Genomic DNA, 21438 nt, shown 5'->3' on the forward strand with positions numbered 1-21438 from the left:
GTTGTTTCCTGATGAATTAATTATCATCTTACACCTTTTGGTGTTGCTGTACAGACATACATACATCGTTACTTGTCAAAAGTTTTCTTTTTTTTGTTGTCTCGAGACTTGACTTTCTTTGGAAATTAATTAAAAAGTTTTGTGTCAAGAAGATATTAAGTGAGATTTGATGAATTTGTGGCTGGATATTGATGCAATTTTGATTTTTGGGAAGTTCTGTTTAAAACTCAAATTTGAAGGTCAATTTTCATAATGTTCAATTTAATTTGAATTGAGCTCTTGAACCTTCAATTCAACAAAGTATTTAAAGGCTGATTCTGCAGCTATAAACATCATCACAGTACACATGAGTTTCACAATCTCATGCAGAATCAACAAAGAAACAAACTTATCAGACTTCCTTATTTACACAATTTTTTGCAACATTTAATTTTTCAAGTCAACAATATCTTTACATATTAGCATGTTGATGCTAATAAAATATGAAATCGGTAAAAATATTTCCACATATTCGAGTACAATAGACCCAAAAAGCAAATTTAATAGAATTGAAATTTTATTCTTGTCAGTAAAAATTTACGATTCAAAACTTTACAAAATATTCAATGAGTAATTTGAATAAATCAAACTTGATTAAACTCAATAAAAATTCAAAAGCGATTTAAATAAATTAGACATGATTTAAATTATGTTGACAATACTTTCTGCTTCTTCGAGAACTGTCACGGCTGTCATATTAGCTGAGTTTACTCTTTCTTATAAATTATAATGAAAATGTGCTAGAAATTAAAGCTTAAGATAAATGTTGTTTGTGTGATCTTTGATTAAAATGCTTAGCTTGTGGACATTTTGTTGAATCCTATGAATAAAAGGCATCAGAAATTCCTGAACATTTTCTATAAAGAGATCTACTTCTTTGGGGGACAAAACGTGGCGAACTGCATTTATCCCCATTTATACAACCCATGAAAATGGAACGAAGTAAGCCATTATGGTGCCGTTAGGGCAAGTTCGCGTCTCACCGTACGCCATCGACGTAGCGGTGTCATAGCTAATATGTTGAGCTGTTTGGGTCTAATTTGGAAACTAAGTAACTACGGAGGGAGTTTGCAATTTCTGTTTCACGTTGTGATTAGTTTTGGTTGAGTGCACGTTTTGGTTCATGACGGGTGGGAGCCTTAAGCTACTTGATGTGTTATGAAATTTCCAAACACATGCACTCACAATAGTCGTTTATAGTCGTCCAAAAAGTTCAAAATCGGTACATAAGAACAGAATCCAATACCAAGTCAGAGTCATGCCTATCTGGTTCCGGATTTTTGGTCGATCCACCAAATTGTTTGCTTATAGCAACGGTACTGCGATCGATGATCTGTTGTACCATTACCAATTTGTGCTATTCGGATAATTAAATAAAAATTTAGCTAAATTTCGATATCAATTCCTAATTTGATACTCCCAAAAACACAAAACAGATCTTTTAGCAAATACGCACATTTTTGAATAACAAAAACAAAAAAATGATGTCAAGATCGGCAAGATCCGCAAAAGACACTTGATTAAATACATAAATTTAACAAGACGTAAAAGGATCATATGAATAAAAAATGATTATTATGAGCTCAAAGTCTATTGGAACACACCAAAAACATCTCGAATAAATTTTGTTTTGATAGCTGAAATTGAGGTTTGCTAGTTGAATGAATGCAGAACTATTAATCGTGAGATAAATGAGTATGATTATTAGTGGAAGTAACATTTATTTGTACATGTGCTTTTAATTTTTTGATCATTAAAATTCATAATAAACCATGACAATGATAACATCAACAAATTTCCTGTCCTTACTATCTTTACAGAAACTAGTTTAAAGGAATAAGAAGCAAGAAAGAAGAAGAATAAAAAAAAGAAATCAGCTACAATGATTTCGCGTAAACGTGTAAAAGATTTCAACAAAATTTTAACATGCCTTTTGTGCAAAGGATACCTGATAGAGGCTACAACAATCAACATATGCATGCATTCATGTAAGTAAATTAAAGGCTTGTTATATTGCGTCGCTGTTTCTTCCTTCTCCAATCTCAATTTGACTTAAAAGTACATTAATTGTAATTAACTAAAAACACGATTTTTCTGGTGCTCTGTTGACTTACTTAATTATATTTTTTATATTTCTTTACAGTTTGTCGTTCCTGTATAGTAAAACATATTAAGCTTTTTGAAACATGTCCAATCTGCGACTGTGAAATAAGATTAGGAAATTTAAGGTATGTACGATAAAACATTTACTGATTTTTATCTTGAAAATGGGTGGATCGTGTGCTTTTTGCTACTGAATTAATTTACAGAGATTAAATGTGCTGATAATTGCAATTAAAAGCGCAACAAATGTCAATTCATAAGAAAAACAACTAACGGTCAAATTTAATTTGAATTTTGCAAGAATTTTTATAGCAAATTCAAGTGGCTTGCCCCGTTTTGTTGATTTTGAAATAATTAGTGATTTAACACATTTAAGCGAATTATTCAATCATTTCGGAATGATTAATAGCAGCAGTAAAGCAATTTTCAACACCATCAGTAACAAAAAGAAAACACAAACATAGGAATAAGTGAAAAGTGCGCAAAAAAAGTCAAAATATTTTCTTCATTTATTAAAATTTGCTATTTTTGTTTTATTTTCACTCTCAAAAAAATAACACAAAAAAATCCAGACCAGACATTCGATTGCGTTCGATTGTTTACAAAATCATTCCTGGACTTTATGCCAAAGAACGTCAAAATATATCTCATGATGGTTTTGAGCAGCGTATATTTTTAAATGGAACATCATCAGGGGCTCATGCACTAGTCAGTAAATATGAAAAGCAAACATTTGACATCTGTTATGAGGATGAAAAATTGGCAAAGCAATATTTTTATGATCCAGATGAACCAATAAGGTATGCTACCCATCTTGCATCTTAAGACTTTAAATTAAGCAATTTTATTCAATTCCCAGTTTATCACTTGAATATCATATGGAATCAATATTTGGTAGTAATAATATAACATCAATAAGCAACAACATTCCACAAGTTAGATATTTGCAAGCTCCAGCTGCATTCAAAGTGCTTCATTTGAAAAAATTTCTATCGTCTAAATATGATCTGAGCAATTTGAAGAAACCAATGTGCATTGATATTATCTACGAAGGCGATATTCTATCGGATGAATTTTCATTAATGGATATTGCATATACCTACAACTGGGAGCGTGTATGTATTAATAAATAATATTATTTCATTCCATCTCATTCGCTCATTTATTTAACAAGACTATATCTTGATGAAGAATGAAGATGTTTTGAATTTATTCTTTAAATATAGCGGCATTATATTATTATATACAATGTCTATAATTGCTTTCGTTTTTTTTTCCTTTCTTTCTTCTTCTGTTTACATCTCTCGGGTTTTTTATTTCAACGAAAAAATATAAAAAAAAAATATAGGAGGCACCTCTGAAGCTGTTTTATCGTATTTACAAGAGCAAAAAACACAACAATAACAACGAAATTAATCTTATTAAAAAGGCACTCATCAACCAACCATTTGTGAAATTAAGTACAGCTGATTTTCGTGCGACTATGGAGCAATCATTATCCAAGAAGGTGTCAGATGCTGTTGATTGCAATAATCACGCTCAAGAGTCATCATCAACACATCATAACCATAAAAGTGAGCGAATGAATACAAATTCTACGGGTTCAAATCAAAATCAGCAACAACAGCAACAGTCAAAGCAGAGCGAAGCTCCGCGTCATGATTTAAAAATAATTATAGCTAAAAAGCCAAGTAGCAAAAATAGTAAAGTATTTGACGTTAGTAACAATAAAATAAAGTTGAATAAACCCAACAGCTACATCAGTAAGGTTCTTATAAATGATTGTGAGCGCTTGCGTGGTGATGTTGATAATTTTACTTCGTCAGAAATCGCTTCAACATCGGAAATGAAAACAACTTTAAGCAAAAAGACTGGAACGGTCTCGCATCATGATTTAAAGTTTGAGAATAAGAGCAACAGCAGCGGCAGTACGAAAAGTAGTAGTAGGCATAATAATAATGATTCTCATGATTTTTACGAATATAAAATAAATGAAGGAGAGAAAGAGAAGCAACAGCAACAAAAACGCGAGAGCACGAAACATACAAATTCATCATCTTCATCTTATTCACATCATTCAACGGCGGGAAGGAATGATGAAAAATTTAAAGTGAAATCCAACCTCTCTTTAAATATACCAAAATTGAAAATTGAATTGCCAAGTTTAAAGACAAAAATAACTGTACCGAAGACACCTAATGAGAGCTACTCAATATCTAAATCACCATTTAGTAATAATGCAAAATGTGAACCGCAAATTAAGCGTGTACGATTTGATATGTCAAATACACCATCGTACTCGTCCTCCAAAGCTGTATATGACTTTGATGATGAAATTGAATCATGTGTTGATCAGAAAAAATATGCTGCAAAAATTGGCTTAAAACCGGTTGAGAAGAAAGTCGATTCAATCATATTGCATCGTAAGCGCAAAAAATCAAAACATTCTAAAGATTCAGAGCATTCATCAAAAAGACCAAAACTACACGTTTCATCATCATCGTATAATGACGAAAGTCTAAAATTAAAACTTAAAATTATGGGAGGAAAAAACTGTAAAAACGATAGAAAATTTAATAATAATGAAGAAGAGGCTTATGAGAAAACATATAATTTTAAAGCTTCTCACCATAAGACTACCGATTCAAGTTCCACAAATGTGCAACATGAATATACAACAAAAAAGAAGCATGAACAAGAGAAGCATAAAGAGGCTGTAATTGAATTAGAGAATCACAAATACTCGGTAACAGAACAAAAAATTCCAAAAAGTTCTAATTCAAATCAACCCATGGTCTTCATACCTAAATTGGTGTTACAAAAATCAACATCTGTACCAAATACATTTACGGCATCGTCACCAACATCAACATCGACAGATAATAGTTTCAATAAAAGTAATAGCAGCAATAGTTGTAACATTAATTCGAAAAGAGAAGAAACGACAAAAGTACAAAGAAGAAATTCAATTTATTCGGATCAACATAAGAAGCAACAAGAGCAAACGTTGTCATCATCATCGTCGTCATCTTCATCATTGCCTTCTGATGCAGAAAAATCGAAAGATTTAAAAATAAAGATAAAAACGCTTGATAAACTTTCTGGACATGATTCTAATTCAGTAAACAATCAACAGAAATTAATGAAGCCGCCAACAGCGAAAATGGGCTCACCATCGTCTGACATTCAGGCTCAAATTACATCGACCCTTGCGTCAAGTCCAATACGACCGAATAGTATACCCGCATCACTTAAATTATCACCAATATCAGCGACGGCAGCATCGCCAACAATATCGGTAAAGAGTGAAATGCAGTTGCAAAATTTAAAGCGCTCATTGAGTTTGGGTGCTGAAAAGTCACCTCATTGTTATATTAATCCATATGCAAAATCAAATACCGAAATGTTTACACGTGATCCACCACTCATTGAAATTCCACCCTTAATTCCAACATCATCAACAATTCGTAATTTTTACAACAATAGCAACAATAATAATAATAATTTTAGTATTAAAAATCAAAGTGTAGGAAAAATGTCGCCAGTATCGATTTCAAAAGTACCAAACATTAATGTTAAAGATCCCACAAAACTCTTTCCGAATGCATGTCCGTCTGTTGAAATACTTAAAATACCTCAAGCTGCGCCAATCGTAAATAGACACCAACAACAACATCAGCCTTCTGTTAAAAACATTAAGCTTAATCGTCAGATGCCACCCACAATTCCTTTAGAGAAAATCAAACAAACAGCACAAAATTCATCATTACAGAAAATTTTGCCAAAATCACTACAATCAACACAGAATTTTTTAAAATCGTCGAGCTATCATGGAAAGGTTGATTTACCTCACCGGAGTACTAGTAATAATAATAATAATAATAATAACAATAATAATAAGCTGAATAATTTATCATTCAATACATCAGACTTGTGTCAGAATCCAATTAGTCAGGATTTAACACTAGAACGATATCATTATGAATTATCAAGTGATATAGCTAAACTTGATCAAAGCTTAAGTTTAGAGAAGAATTTTGAGCATTGGGGGAAGCAGAAGATGCAAGAATATAGTAAAATTAGTGATATTAAAAGTTTCGCAACATCGCCAACAGCAAAGAGTTTATTAAATCATCAGAATATGAATTTATCGGTACGTAATATACCAAATCCATCTGCTCTTATGATGTTCCGTAATCAAGCTAATAATCTACATAATTCAAATAAATCAAAATCTCCAACATCAACTTCTTCTTCTCCCAAATTACCAACTGTAAAAGAAACAGTTAGTTCAAGTACTAGCGATCAATGCTCTGATATTGAAGAAATATTATCAAAATCGACGATAAGTAAAAGCACCGAGAAGCCATTTTCTGAAAATTATTCTCAAAATACGCTACAATCAAAAATATCGTCATCATTATCCTCAAGTCATGGTAAGATTAATGACAAAAAGAGTATTGAGAAGCTCACTGAATACCTCAGATTAACTGCAACGGCTGCAAAGTCAAAGGAAATGAAACTTGATGATGATAACAACAACAATAATTCGTCACCGAAAAATGATAAGAATTTCAATTTAATTGATGGAAGGAAGCAGAAATCTTCATCATCGGATGTAATATGTATTGATTCATAAATCCATAGGAGACATCCATAATCTTGATATTAAATAATCAAAAAAAATGGCATTAGAATCCACTCTCAGAAAAAATTATTATTTAAAGAATCTCAAAATCAAAATTAAAGTCTTTTTTGTTGGTAGTTATCGCTCCTAAAATTAATACATAATCGTATATAGTCAACAGTATGTATACTGACAAAAAAAATATATCAAAATACAAGTTTCTATATAAAAAAAATTGCCGCTATTTATTCAGCGGAAACACTAAAAATGCGTCACTTCAGGTAGCCAAATATGATGATAGTTTTGTACTATCGTGTAGAATAAACTCTAGATTTACATTAAGACAACAACAAAGTAAAATAAATACAAAAAAAATCTATCAATTATTGGATACAGGAAGACACGTTTTTCGAGCGGAAATTTAATCACATTAGAGATGGAAATTTTTTTTTCATCAAATTTCAATTTTATTCTTCGGTTTTATAAAAAAAGTAAAGAAGAGTAGGGATATAAAATAGGTAAAGTGTCAAGGTGTGATGATTTCTGAATTGTTTGAGAGGTTTTTAAAATTTCAATTGATTTGATCAATTCCAATATTGGATCAGAGTTCGTCATGATTCTCATGTTATTATTCCTTGGCTGGGGCACATTAAGGCTCAATTTCATGGGTAGAAAATGTTTCAAATAAGCGCTATCCTTGAAAATATTATGTCAGTATGGAATATTAAGGAATCTACCTTTTCTATGCATTCAATCCAGAAAATTTTCAGCCTTTTTCGTGAAATAAAGTTTAAAAAGTTAATTCAATTCTCGGTTTTGACTAAGGTTTCCAAAAACTGGAATATTCCTGTTTCCGAAAGTCATTCCCTTATTCATTCCCGTTTTCCAAAATCTTTCGGGAACAAACCAAGACTGGAAAGAAAATCTTCGAATTTTGGTGAAACTGAGATTGAGAAGTATTGATTTTGGAACCCTTAATTCTAGACATATTCTGGGCAATTTAAAGTTTTCATTAAAACTCTTGATAACTTTTGAGTAGTTCAAAATTGGAATGTGTACCTTTTTATAATATTTAAACTATTCAATGAAGAAACACTCCTTCTAGTTAGGTAAATGTTGAACATTATAATTGAGTAGATAATCAATTAGTCAGAGTTCAAAGTCGACCAAGATTTTAAACAGATAAGCTTGAAAAAAGCCAATTAAACTTGAAATCAGATCTTGAAGTCGTCTTGAATTTGATATCCAATCGAGTTGACTTCGAGTTTTGCTTAATTTGCTTTGAGAGGCTTTAAGCCAGTAGTGATCATACGGCTCATGGCAATTTCAAAATATTTGGACGGTACTCTAGTGTGCTTCGATACACATGTTGCCCATCACTGCTTAAAGCAGTACAATAAACTTATTCAGAAGTCATTTTCATACTCTGAATCGCAATAATTAATTAAGTTCTGAATACCCTTCCAAAAACTGAATAGAAAACCCAAAACAACAATGAAATTCACCACACCTTGAAATCTTAACCTCAATAAATTAATCAATACCAAAACCTTAAAAAGAAGAATTATGAAGAAGCCCAATTACAAATTTCTATACACATGAAAAAAAAAAAAACTAAAATCTTTTTTTAAATAAAGGAACTTACATAAAGTAATGAAAAAAAAAAAATTAGGCAATATAATTATCATCTACAGTTAACCCAATGATATTGCTTATATAATTAAAGAATATTAAAAATTAAACTATACATGTCGTATGTTCATAATATGTACTACTTTCATAATTATAGGCAAAAAGTAAATAACACAATATGAACTATAAGTGACAAAAATTATGATCGTGCTAAATAAAACACACATGAAATTGAGAAGAAACTGTCGTAGTTTAATATAATGATGAAGTAACTACATATTCACTAAAAAAAAAGTTCAAAAACCTCTTTCTAACTTCTCAAGTACATATATGAAAATAAGAAATAATGAAAGAAAAATAACAAAAAGATAAAATTGAATGAATGAATGAAAAAAAAGAGAAAGAAAAGCAAGAAATATATAAAAAAAAATCAAGATGACATTATATGGCTAAATGTCAAGCATATTGGTTATTTTTAAGGCTTCAAAAAGATGCTTTCGGATTGATAAAATTTAAAAAGAATAGTATGAAATAGTTGTAATGTTGTCAAAGATGATCATTGCACCCTTTTGTAGAGAATTTTAGAATATACTTTTGGAATCAATTGAGGAATTTGGTTTTTTGGGATTGCTTGATGTTCCCGAAGTGCACATTGTGTTCACTTTGTTGCTATAACTAAGTCGGGCATCACTAAGTTGGTTAATTATCGGTGACACGCGAAATTGCCATTATGGCATCATGACAGCTGATTTTGAGCCATTTTTAAGGCAACTCATGTTGACTAGGGTATTATAAACTTGCCAAATTAACAATAAGGCATGATATTGCCCTTGCGGCTCCGTAACGGCTGATTTTAAGCCATAATTATGGTAAAAATCCCTAACAAACAAAGAGCATGCTCTCTAGAGCTTGCTCAACTTAAATCTTCTTGATGAGCATGCTCGTGAGCGATTCTATCAGCTTACTCTACTCTTGAAGGCACACTCTTTGCCTGCTAGAAAATGGAGTTTGCTGTATTGTGTAGTTTCCCCGAGTGGACAAAAATACGCCAAAATTAGACATTAGCAAGCCATCAACCATAAGCCGACTCAAGTCGACTCGACTACATACAAAAGTCGAGTCGACTTATAGCTTTGACATCAATTAGTTATAACGTATTTCCATCAACTCGGGGTCGGGTTCAAGATACATACTTGGACAGTTGAAATTGTTTATGGAATTTGAATTAAAAACTTTTTTTTGAGATACTTGAGATAGCTCAATATATGAAGCTTGAAATATGGAAATGATGACTATATTGAGAAATTTTTAAAATGATTATAAAGTGGACGAGCACACGCGAGTGTGAACTTCGTGACTGTAATTTTCATGACTTATGAAAGTATTTCAATGTGTAAATTTTGAGGCTATTAACTTAAAAATCAACTTAATTTAAATAAGATCTGATTAATGAAAATTTAATGGAAATATGGACGTATTTCATGAAAGTTATGGGAGTTTTAAAAATTATGCCAAAATCCCTTTAGTTGGTGCTCAAGTGGCGCAAAGGCTCTGTAAGCAGAGTTGGCAGTATTCTAGTGAATGCGACTTTATTGACTGTTGTAGTTTTGGCTCAAAGTCTTGGCAATTCGGTCAATAAGTTTGTAATTTTATGTTAAAGTCATCCAGAGCCGAATAGCATAAATTGGTTAATCGATCCAAAATCATGCAACAGACCGATGTGACTCTAGCATAGAGCCTGATTAAATCGAATCCGACATCAAGTCAGACTCACGCCCGTCTTTTGATTGCCATTTTTAATCGAATAGTCGAGTTTATGTTCTCTTATTAATTTTAGTTAAAGTTCCATTTTCATACTAGTAGTCACTGTGGCATTGCCAAAACCTAGAATTATGGAAGATTCCATTACAAGAACATCAAATTCTGAATACCAAAGCTTGGAGTCGACTCAAGTGGACTTTTCCAAACAAAATCCGAATTGACTTCTAGCTCTGCTGAATACAGATGTTCGATGAAATCAAGCAACACCCAAAAACATCCTCAATTCATTCCCAAAAATGTCTAAAAATCATAAAATTTAGAGCAAAAAGTTATTAATGCTTGAATTTGTCAGTCGATGTTTCTAGCAATAAATGATAAATTCTCCTTACGTACTACAAGTCAAACTACAGAATTATCAAAAAAACATCAAAAAATTCAAGCATCAATATCCAAGAAGTAACTCTAAATTGTCAAAAACTAACCCTTTTGGAAGCTTTATATGACATTAAACATTCAAAAAAAAAAATATTAAACAAAATTTTCCCATTTTTGGAAATTAGAATAAATTTTAAATTTAAATTTAATATATAGTGCAAAAGGATTGATATTAGAGGAAACCCACAAAATTAAAAAATAAAGTTTGGAAGTCTTCACAAAAATTCCAAAATTTAATTGCACTTTAAAAAATAAATGTGAGAGATAAATACAATAATAATGAAAAATAATGGTATATAAAGGAAGGAAATGATATGTTCTTATTCTTACTTCTTATTGTTTTATTTTTGGGCTATTGAAATGATATTACTAATAATGAGTTTTTATTTTGTTCCATTATTACAACATTTTTCTGATACGTACATGCATAATAACTTATTATTATTTATTGCAGTAACTGTAATTACTGAGGGGAGTGTTTGATGTGCAATAAAAATGCGAACAATTTTTAATTTTTTATTTTATTTTCATATTTTTAATCGTTATTGTTTAATAATAATTTTTACATTGTGATCCTTAGTGCAAAAGATTGAAAAAGGAAGTAAATATTGATGAAATGAAGTCTTTAAATTAACAATTTTTTAATCTTATTTTATTTAATTTCATGATGATGATGATGATGTAAATAAAATAAAGGAATTATGCAAAAATCATATATATGCATAAGAATGAAACAAGATTGTTTGTGTTTTTAATCCTTCACGCATGGATGAATACATTCAGAGCAGGAAATATTTTGAATTTTTATATTTTGTTACAGATTGGATTTACATTGTAGGGAGTGTTGATTTAGCAGTGATTTCTTGTAATATTTCAGGGATGGATTTGCTAGCCGAATGCATAAACCTTTTTTATGAAAAATAAATGTGCGGAAAAATTGTGTAAGTATTTGCAACTGTGTGTTTAGGGAGGGATATTTTGATTGGAATTTGTAGATTTATTTTACAGAAATTGCATTATTGCTTCCGTGTTTTAAATTGTTTTGAGTAAAATTGCCAAATTGATGTTTAGATATTCATGGAAGTCTTTTAATATAATTCATCAAGATCTAAAACTATAAGCTCAAAAATATCTACCTTATACTCAAAAATGTATGTCTTTGCAGAGAAATTATTTACGCTCAAGCAATGATTAGTTTGGTAACATCTTGATTTAGACAAATCTAGCCATAGTTTCGACAAGCAATCCATATGTAACATTTAATTTTCGTAGAAGTTTCGACTAATCTAGTAATATTTCTTTGAATATTTTAATTTATTTAAAAAGGTTTATAAATTCATCAATTTTATAGCTTACTTATTTATTTATCTATTTCTCTGAACCTATGGACATACATATCAACATTCTTGGCCTCCCTTAAATGACGCTTTAAGCTGACTCTATCGCTGTCATTTGTCTGCTAATTGCCAATACAAAATGCAATACAGTCTCTATTGACCAGCTTTCTTCCAGAAGTTCTTTGGTCTATCACGAGCTCTTTTACTGGTCTTTTACCATCCACAAAATCGGATTTATTTAACAGTTCTATAGTATCATTAATAATTTTCACACCTTATATTTTAACAATTAGCGCTTCTTTATAATTAGCTTGCCCCCAAAATAATCCTTAAAGTAAAAAATGAAAGTCCATTCAGTGCATACTTTATATCTGACTTAATACATATTGTGCATCATTTTCATCCATCAAAATTTATAACTTGTCAAGATGTTTTTGATTTATAGGCACATTTAGACAAATGTAAAATCATTGTCGAGCTGTATCACAAATTAAAATACTTATTTCCAATTGTGATTTGCAATAAAGTTTAGTATTTTCTCAAATTTTGATCAACAAAGAGCTATTTCTGTTCTAAAAATTAGAGTTTGTTTGAATAAACATACTTACTTACTTTTCGCTGGTCGTACAGATCAATTTTGATTCATAACCTCCCGAAGGTGTCGCCTGAAGCTGGCTCTATCGCTGGCTTTTACTTGCCAATTTCCAATACCAAGCTTGAATTTAAGATCTACAATATAAATACCCCAGAGGAACAATGCGACAATTTTGCTAATTTTCATTAATAATGTCTTAGCGAACACGGTGTGCTGTTCGTTATAGATAGATCTTTGAGAATTAGGGCTTGTTTTATACAAAACGAAGCTATCGATCAATACAATAATAACAAAAGAAACCAATAGAAGAAGCTGTTATAGCAAGAAACAGAAACCTGTTCAACGTGTTTAAATATGCCCTTAAATTCTCAGTGTATCAACAGGAACTAATCAGTTTTCATAATTTGGATTCTAGTTCAATTCATTGAATTTTAATAGAATAATTACAATTGTATTTTAGTAGTTCTTAGTGATGCAAATAATAAAGGATCAGACAAAGCTATTTTTATTATCATCAAATGGAAGTCTGTTCCTTATAGAAGCGTGTCAATCGAAACTTTAAATTCCATATTTTTTAGGCTACTCCCTGGAACTTCATTAACAAAAATTATAAACTTAAATCTGATAGAACTTTGTGCAAATTATAAAAAAAGAATCTCTCAAATACTTCCTGTGATGCTGCATCTTCAATAAACACCGAGCTCTTAAAATATTTATTCATAAACACAAAGAAGATGGTATCATAAAGTTTTTTATGACTTTCACTCCTGATTTCTTTGTTTCAATTTTCTTTTATAAAAGATAAATAAATAAATATTTATCTGAAAAAAAACTGTTAAAACTTTGGTATTTACAAAATTATTTTAACACTTTAAATTGTTCCTTGCATCTTTTATTGGCTTGCTTGAAAAATAGCCCCAATAAAAAATTTATTGTAATATTTTTGAATTTGTGCTGTCGGTGTTATAAAATGAGAAGTTGCAAATATTCTGAAGATTTGTTAATCTTAAACGATTGCAGTATAAAGGTATAAAGTAGCTTTTTGATTATCGACACAACAAACAAATATTGGAATGTAAAGATATAAAGTGTGCCCTCCAAGATAGCGTAATAAAGGCAGCAACTCAAACTCTAGGTCTGCGTGATTTTAAGCTAAAGCTTGATTCAATTAGATTTATCTTCAGGCTAGATTTACAAAGGTGCATTACAAGTTAGGTGCTCAGATCTTCAAAATCTGTATCTGTACAAAAATATTTTGCAAAAGATTGAGTTTGCTAAACCATCACACACAAATCATTATGTAAGAATATATTGTAAAGTCAGCTTATAGCATCGGCACTGTGATCGACTTATGAACCTATAGTTTAAATTGACATTTGATCAACTCTTGAATGACATTAGTGTCCTTAATCCGAGTGATTGATTCTAAATTTTTGTCGAATATTTCAATTTGCTAATTTTAAATTCTAAGCGTTTATTTTATTAATTTATCTAATAATGCATCGTTCTCAAAGTTATCATGAAGTTAGCCTAATTTATAGAGCTTCCTGATATATTCTCGATTTCTGACAAACTATTCGTTATTTTGTAATTCAAGCAAGTTGTAAGTTCGGTAAAAAAAACTTATTCTTTTTCAACATCCTTAGCATTCCCGAGTGTTGCAAAAATTTGTTACCTGATACGTTATAATTGGTTAAAGACAAGTTAACGATTAGTTCTAGCGATTTTTCGTCCACTCGGATATGTTTTAGGCTTTTAATCTCACAGTAGATATTAGATTTTTCTACATCATCAACGTTATTTTCCGTGCGAAGCCGATCAATAATCAAATTTTAGGGAAGTTTGCGTCTGTTATTTTATATCAATCTGATAAGCCTTATTTAGCTTAATTAAAAAGTAAGCTAAAATAAATTATTAAAGGAAATACGCAACAATGTTTATGCTGTATAACATATTTTACAAACTTGTGAACCTGATTGTGTATATTTATTCAATCTACTGCTGCATGAAAACATAAAGTAGGGAATTTATTAACTTTCTATATTAAAATGCTTGTGTAGAGCATGCGGTGTGGAATAATGAGCAGTAAGCTGTAAAAAAACTATTTTAATAAGCAATCATTTCCAGAAAATAGCCCTAAAATGTACAAGACTTTTCATTACATCCTCTTGGCGCCAAGATTGCGGTAGGCAACAAACTTTATTATTTTTTTCGACAAAAAAGTGTAAAGGCGTCAATGATTCGAGTGTAGTAACATTTCACGCCGTAATTCTTGCTTGTTAACCTTTTAACTGGAATTCATACATGAAATATGATACAGAATCTTATGCAAAAAAAAGTATTTGGCAACAAAGAGAAGTAAGCCGCACAATAAATTTTATAAAAGAGTTCCTCTCTCTCACCTCATCTCCTTATGCATAATTTATTATTCATTTCCTTTACTCCCATATCAAATTTTATCCCCATTCATGTACAGCAAATCTATATGTGTATATACATCCGAAACTCCCACATGAATAAATAAATTCATTGCTTTATTAAATCGTTTAAATGGAAGGAATTAAGTATAAAAAGTCTTTTAAGTAAACAGTTCCAACAATGAGTGAGATGAGAAGGGATTTTTTTGTATGCAGTTTCTCTCCTACAATGTATTATTGACCATAAAAGGCTAAAAGTATGTATCCATGTGTCGACTGTCGGCAATCATTGTTATTTGTAGGAAAGTAACATAAAAAACTTTATTAAAATAACTTAAAAGTGAACAAAGAGAAAAAAATGAAAACAAAGTTTGAACATACAATAGAAATTGATGCTTGGGCGTGGTGACGCAGGTAGAAGAATTTTTTTTCTTCTTTCTTTCTTGTCTTGGATCTCATTTAGGATGGAATAAAGAGATAAAGATATATGTGTTTAGATATATTCATCCACCATCTATCCATTCATCTTTCAAATATATATTAATTAAAAATCTCGCTCAGTATGAAGTCTCATGCCTTTATTGTTAGGTGTGTGGTTCTGAATAAAATGAAATTTTCGGAACTGAAGCACGCGTCGAATATAAAATAAATTTACGAAAATGTTTAAGTGACCGATTACTTACTTAATTACTTCGATGGCCGAACAGATCAAGTGTGATCCATGGCATCCCTCAGTCGACGTCTAAAGCTGGCCTTATCGCTGGCTACCGCTTGGCAATTATCAATTCCAAGTGTGTCGACAGCTTCTTAACAAGAGTGACTAATTAAAGTATTTTAATGGACATTGGGATTTTCCAAAAAGTGACAATTTTTACTAAGAAATCCGTTGAGAAATTGATCTTTTTTCGGAACTTAAGTAATACATTTTCTTGATCTCTATGAGTTCATATTCACACGAACCTGCATATTCATGAAAATTTATACTAGTCATAACTAATTTGTAGAAATATTTAGATGTAAGCAGAAATCTAATGAAACATGATAGTATTACTTGATTAATGTTTCAGTTTTCAAAGCAAGCTTGAACTGCTTGCTGATGTTATTTCAAAATTTATGATGGCGTCATCATGTTTTTGCTGATGCTTCATTTTAATACTTAATTTCTAACAGGCAAAGAGCATGCTTTCATAGTACTACGGTACCTAAAAACGGTATTTTTGCCTGTCTGGGATAGCTTGATTCTTGACAGGAAAAAGAACACTTGTCTAACAACTTGTTCCAAACGGAGATCGAACTCGTGTCCTACGATTTCGGATCGTATGCTCTTAGCAGTAGGCTATCGCATGAACTGCTTGGGAAAAAGCCAATTTAAAACTATTCAGTTTGAACAATTTTTGTATTAAGGCTTTTAGGCAGTTAATAAATTTTACCGTTGATATGGCTTTACTTGGAAACTTCAACAGATTTTGAATTTCAATCCAATTATGGGTAAAGATGACAAAAATCAAAATTAAAAGTTAAATAAACAAAAAAAATTACTTTGTGCATTTAGACTTTTTGAGTATTGCTGGAAAGGTTACTAAAAGCTTACGATGATCCACTAAACCTCTTTTATGAACACTCAATAGAATCTGCCTATATTTGACTGCAATATGGATGGCAAACGAAGCCTTCCTCATTTGTGGCTATCAAGTTTTAATCATATTTTCGTGAAAATTTAAAAATGATATTTTATTAATAAATCCAGATTTATCTGATTGTTACTAAATTACCCGATTTGACATGTATTATTTGACATCTTGTTTGTCTAGTTTTAAGGACGACTAAATCCATCACGATAGAAGATCTAAACTAATCAGATAAAAATCAGGTTATTCAGGATTAATATAAAATTATTAAGACTAGAATGTTAAAGGCTATTCAGTTATGATTTCCATCACAAAGGTGATTTGAAACAAGTGTATTTCTCTCCATCAGAATTAGTAAAATTATTCTTCATCTTTCTCTATAATTGTACGATTCAAAAAGCAAAAATAATGTCACTGCCGTAGAACTTATTGTAAGGCAAATCCTCTTTAACAGATGATTTAGTCGCCCATTCGGTTTATTTCAAAATTCTAAGATTGAAAATAGTTTTTAGAATTACCTTGATGGACACACACTTTGATATAGCCACTATGGCACGATAAAATATTTGGACCAATTGAATATTATATCTGTAGTGTCGATGAATAGTTCCGAATTATGGTTTGAAATATACAGATAGTTCTTTACAAATCAGTTGTGATCCATGGCCTCCCTTAGTTTATGTCAAAAGTTGGCTCTATCGTTGGCAACCGCTTGCCAATTACCGATGCCAAGTAAGATAGTTACTTAAAAATAAAAATAAAATCATAAGGTTTTCAGAACTTTTGATCAGTAGGGAATTTTATAATATTTTTAAGTATGAGGCATCTTTATATCTCCTTCTCAAACCTAGATATACTTTATAATTTAATCTGTGCCGCTTTTTAGATAACAATATCATCTATAGCCTACATGATAATGAATTGTGCTTGATTTCCATTTAATATGGATCTAAATATCAACATGCGAAATAATTTCCCATGACGAATCTTGAACCGATATACATATGATCTTATTGTTTGTGCCGCAGTAATTAGATACCGAAGTATAACTCGCAACACAGCCGACAGACTTCAGCTCACCTGCATGGTCCCTTGGTCAAACTCATTAAATCATTTATAGCTAGTCGACAGAACATACATCCAGCTTGTACATGAGAATAAGTAATCAAATCTATTTTAGAAAAAATCAGCTAATAAGTTCTTCTTCTCCTTTTTGTGTATTTTGAGTCACTCAGCAACTCGTCTGTACATACTCATCTACATAAATTCCCATCATTTATCATCGCATCGTTTTCGAGAAATTCATTTGATTTTGACGTAAATTGTATTCACAAAGAAAAATCACCGCAATAATTTTTCCAAAGCGTTTCTTCTCAGATTCTTTAATAGAATCTTCCCTAAGCATGCATCTACGACGAAGATGATGATAATGATGAAGATGAAGAAAGTAGGAAAAATAGGAGAGTGAAAGAATATTGTTTGCTTCTCTTCTTTTTCCCTGCCTGCTCTCGTTTTCTGTAGCTATGATATTTCTTTTTTTTGTTCACCCAACGTTGCCTGCTTTTGGCAATTTTCCATTTATATAATTCTACCATATATATCCATGAATGCTGAAGGAATCGACATAAAAATAAGAATAAGAAGAAGGATAAAGGCCTAACAAGAAGCAACAACAACAACAACTACATATAGAAGGCCCGGAAAACAAATGATATGTACACACGAAAATAAGTGGAGTGAAGTGAGGGTGGAAGGCTTTAAATCACAAGGCATAGATATAGAAAAAAATTTATTCATGTTTTTGAGGGTTGTTGTGTATATTTATAGGGGATAGAAAATGCGAGGGAGTATATATCTTAAAATTGCTAAAAATTTATTCATGTTTTTGAGGGTTGTTGTGTATATTTATAGGGGATAGAAAATGCGAGGGAGTATATATCTTAAAATTCGACTCTCTCTGTACACACATTAGTGATGAAAGAATGACACCTAGCAATTCCTCTCTCTATCTATCTCTCGTGCTTGAATTATTCAATATGCTGATGCCAATTAATTATTATTTTTTTGTAGATCGGTATGAAGTTTCACGTACATGCATAGCTGGAAGCAGAGTTTTTAATTATGCTAGTGCAATTAATGCATACAAACCGTTTATGTGTGCTATAATTAAACTTAATAGCTACTCTGTTTTTTAAAAAAAAATACATAAAATTATTAATTTAATTAATGCTTGTACGTCAGTTACGTCATGCAATTTTTCCACACGCTTTAACTGCTGCTGTTGTTGCATTTATCGCATCCATAAAATCTCGGCAAATTTCTCTTTATCACCTTGAATTGGAGGGTAAGGCATATGCAGGCATGAGACATAAATTGTGAATGTTTCCTGCTTCAAAAAGAAAGAAAAAAAAACTTTTTTTTGGGATCAATATTTTGTGTTTTCAACTTCAAGCGTTGCTCAATGCGCAGTCGCGTTGTTACGTAAAAATGTATAAAACTTTGTGTATATGTTCTTCATTTGGCAAGGGGGTCAAGGCACATGAAGCAGTGGTTTGAGGATATTTTTCGGTCTTTTAGGCCTTCTTTTTTTGGGATATTTCAAGGATAAATGCTGTGTGTGTACCGCACGATTTTATTATTGCCCAATAAATTTTTATGCACGTCAACACATCAAGTCTCTCTGACTGTAGATTTATAGATGTGCTATGATATTGAAGAATACTTGAGTCTGATTTTTATTGCTACCCTATTCTTTTCTTCATTTAATGTGCTCGGCTTGTTAAGTTCGCTCCCTCCAAAAAACATTTTTTGTCTTCTTTTTCTCCTTATACTCATTATCATTTCAAGGCAATCGCTTATTATAAACGCAAATACAAGCGAATGGGAAGAAGACGAACGACGGCATAGAAGCAAAAAAATAAAAAAAAGTATCGAGGAGAAGAAAAAAATGAAATACCAGTTTCTGTGCTGCTTATTTTTCAAAACGAAAAAAAATAATATATAAGAAAAAGAAACTCTTTAAGTCGAAGCGTACAGAGACGAATTAGGGCATGTCTAAAAATAATGACATAAAATAATTTTCATAAAAGGATGCAATGTCAATATAGGCACGTCATGTCACATATTGTGGAATTGAAAAAGACATAAATGTTTATGTTATTTCCATCATATAATCACACGACATCACCAAATGCGGCTCATAAATTATTTTCTCGTTTTCAATTTTTCTCTTCGCACACACACACAGTCACTTACACACACACATTTATATTCACATTTAAATTTTTTATATTACAGTGAAACGAGCAGCATATAGATTGTGAGTTGTATAAAAATAAACACCTATAATATGACTTTATGAAGAAGCGAAATGAATGTAGATAAACGTGATTATTATTATGCACAAGTCCTCTATAATATGAGATCGCATGAGGAATACAACAGAATACAGCAGAGATATACATAAATTCCGCAGCTCAATTTCTTATTTTTTTTTTGTGCTTGAGAAAATAAAGAAGGCACAAAAAAAGTATAAAAAAATATTTTAAGAGATTTCAACGACATTAATTAGTGCGCGGTTTACTTAATTAAATTGAAATGCGTTAGTATTGAATATCTTTTTATTGCCTTGAAGTCAAATTGACTTGACTGTAAAAACGCAACCCACAATGAGATTCTTTTCATTCTCTATCTGCTGTTTGCGTACTTTATTTTATTTTGTTGTTGCTTCGATTTTTGATTCGTTTGTGTACGAGAATTTTAATTAATTGGGAAAAAAGAGACAATTGATTTTAATTCATTGTCGCAGCAGACAAGCTGAGAGACATCAATATTTATTCATTGTCGAGTCTTTTTTTTCGAATTGATATGTGGGACTCGGTTTGTAGTCTGTTTGTCTAAATTGCTTATTAGTTGGATGACTGACGAAATTTGTAGGAATTGTTGGCTAGCTGATTGATTTGTTGGTCTGTCTAAATAACTAGAATAATCGATTGTTAAGCAAATGATTTAGTTTTGCTAAATGAATTAGAATCTAAACGTGAAATTTACAAAACCTTCAAAAATAGTTCGCTTTAGCTTCGGATATTGAGATACATTGCTATTTTCGAAATTTAAAAGACCTAAACCTTGTGAATCTCCATTAACTACAAGTCGGTCTCTTTCACTAAAGTGAATCTTCCTCATTTTCAAGCTATCCGCTTCAGTTTTGTAAGGATATCTCGAAATCTTTAAAGACTTTTCAAAGACAGGCTATGTGATACTTGAAAAGTACGAACTTATCATAATTGGCTGATATTTGGAATTTTTATTAATCTTCTCTAATGATGGATTTATAGCAATAATTGTAGTTAATTTACTTAATTAGATTAAATATGAACTTTATAATCTTGAAAGGAGGTTATTGATAGAGACACTATTATACTTGGCATTAGAAAACGGAAGCCAGCGAAAGAGATATTTTGATGTCATCTAATGTAGGCAATGGATCACAATGGATCTGTTATGCTAACGAAGTAAGTAAGCAACTAATATATCTAAAATCAAAACTAATATGAATTTACGATTGCTTTAAACGGCTTTATAGATGCAGTATTCAAAATGATTCCAATCAGCCTAGCTAAAAAATTAACTTATTTACAGCACTAATTAATTTGAATAAAACTAATAAGGCCTAAATCTTGAAAGGTTCTGAAAAGATCCTTGTGGTCGAATTCAATCATGAACAGCAGCATCAAGGATCATGCTCATGGCTTACTTACTTACTTTCCTGGTCAAACAGATTAACTGTGATTCGAGCATCTTTTAGTTTACGTCTGAATATGGCTCTATCGCTGATTACAGTTTGCCAATTACCAATACCAAA

At 31.1% G+C, this 21438-nt stretch overlaps 1 protein-coding gene across 1 annotated transcript in view; it reads left to right on the forward strand.

The window, feature by feature from the left end:
• Window positions 1–10414, forward strand: part of LOC139100673 (uncharacterized) — a 33151-nt gene extending 22737 nt beyond the window's left edge. The window contains exons 6-10 of the mRNA XM_070653358.1: window positions 1884–2027; window positions 2183–2267; window positions 2715–2942; window positions 3002–3257; window positions 3491–10414. Of these exons, the coding sequence (XP_070509459.1) occupies window positions 1884–2027; window positions 2183–2267; window positions 2715–2942; window positions 3002–3257; window positions 3491–6781 (4004 nt within the window). The 3' untranslated portion in view covers window positions 6782–10414. The remainder of the gene's footprint in view (window positions 1–1883; window positions 2028–2182; window positions 2268–2714; window positions 2943–3001; window positions 3258–3490) is intronic.
• The last annotated feature ends 11024 nt before the right edge of the window (window positions 10415–21438 follow it).

Source organism: Chironomus tepperi, unplaced genomic scaffold (genome assembly GCF_022539635.2).
Source record: "Chironomus tepperi strain 1889 unplaced genomic scaffold, CSIRO-AGI_Ctep_v1 contig_68, whole genome shotgun sequence".
Classification (NCBI taxonomy): Eukaryota; Metazoa; Arthropoda; class Insecta; order Diptera; family Chironomidae; genus Chironomus; species Chironomus tepperi.